The sequence below is a fragment of the Meleagris gallopavo genome, chromosome 1, assembly GCF_905368555.1.
Source record: "Meleagris gallopavo chromosome 1, MGAL_WU_HG_1.1, whole genome shotgun sequence".
NCBI lineage: Eukaryota > Metazoa > Chordata > Aves > Galliformes > Phasianidae > Meleagris > Meleagris gallopavo.
Window position 1 is genome coordinate 74652232 of NC_139404.1, and position 1436 is coordinate 74653667.

Genomic DNA, 1436 nt, shown 5'->3' on the forward strand with positions numbered 1-1436 from the left:
CAAGACTTGGCCAGGCTAGAGAGATGGGCAGAGAGGAAAGTTATGATGTTTGTGATCAAGCATAGAGTCTTGCACCTGGAAGGAATAACCACATGCATCGGTACATGTTAGGAGCTGACCTGCTGGAGAGAAGCTTTGCAAAGAAAGACCTGGGTATCCTGGTGGACAACAGGTTGGCCATGAGCCAGCAGTGTGCCCAGGTGGCCAAAAAGACCAATAGTATCCTGGGGTGCATTAAAAGGAATATGTCCAGCAGGTTGAGGGAGGTGATCCTCTACCTCTGCTTTGCCCTGGTGAGGTCATCCCTGGAGTACTGGGCTCTCCCGTTCAGAAAAGACAGGGACCTCCTACGAAGATTCCAGCAGAGATCAACAAAGAAGATTAAGGGCCTGGAGCACCACTCATACAAAGAAAGGCTGAGAGACCTGGGACTCTTCAGTCTAGCAAAGAGAAGTTGAGAGGGGATCTCATAACTGTTTGTAAATATCTAAAGGATGGGAGTCAAGTTGATAGGGGCAGACTCTTTTCGGTGGCAAGCAACAACAGAACAATGGGCAGAAACTGGAACACAGGAAGTTCCGTACTAATACAAAGAAGAACTTCACTGTGACTTCACTGAGTGACGCGGCACTGGAATAGGCTTCCTAGAGGGGTTGCAGAGTCTCCTTCTCTGGATACATTCAAGATCTGTCTGGATATCTATCTACGTAGATGATCTCTGGAGGTCCCTTCCAACCCCTATTTGTGATTCTCTGATGACTTTTTGCTTTTCTTCACTATTATTTTTTAGTTCCTTTTTTTTTTAATCTATTACTTCTGATTTATCTGTCCTAGAGAAATTCTAGTGCACTGGACCTAAGTTCTTCAGTGTTTCTAAATCTATTCAGAACCAAAAAAGAACCCTCAGGTTTCCCATTCATTCTTCATCCTCTGAGCTACTTACAGTCTAGCCCTTCTTTGTTATGCAATATCCCTTCCTTACAGAATCTTTGTCTTTCTTAGCATTTTTCTCAAGTTCATCCTACTTCACTTCCCTCACACCAGTATTACTTACGCACCTTCTCCAAATTTCTCTATGCAACATTTTGTCTTTGTTCCCTGTATGTCTCTCCTCAAGGACCTTTTATTCTCTTCTAGAATTACTAGATAAAAACCTTCCAGACCACATCTAAAAATATTTTAATTTCTTCCCTTTTAGTGCTAGGACATGCCTCTCTCTCTATCCATGGTACAGCTCACTAAGATTTGTATCAGCCATTGCAACTGGGACAACCAGTTACATTGGTACTATCCCAATTACACTAACTTACAGTCTTCGTTTCTGTGCATGACCATGGTTGAGAGATTCAAAGTTTTTTTTTACTAGAATTTACTGAATGTAGGCATGAGTCCTATTCTAAGGTTTTCTGATCATCAGTTAAAAGTTGAAAGAAGAT

The 1436-nt window shown here is 42.2% G+C and overlaps 1 protein-coding gene across 1 annotated transcript in view; it reads left to right on the forward strand.

Annotated features, from left to right (window-relative positions):
• ITFG2 (integrin alpha FG-GAP repeat containing 2) overlaps positions 1-1172 on the forward strand; it is a 13441-nt gene extending 12269 nt beyond the window's left edge. Inside the window, exon 12 of the mRNA XM_085217976.1 lies at positions 1138-1172. Within this exon, the coding sequence (XP_085074102.1) occupies positions 1138-1172 (35 nt within the window). The remainder of the gene's footprint in view (positions 1-1137) is intronic.
• The last annotated feature ends 264 nt before the right edge of the window (positions 1173-1436 follow it).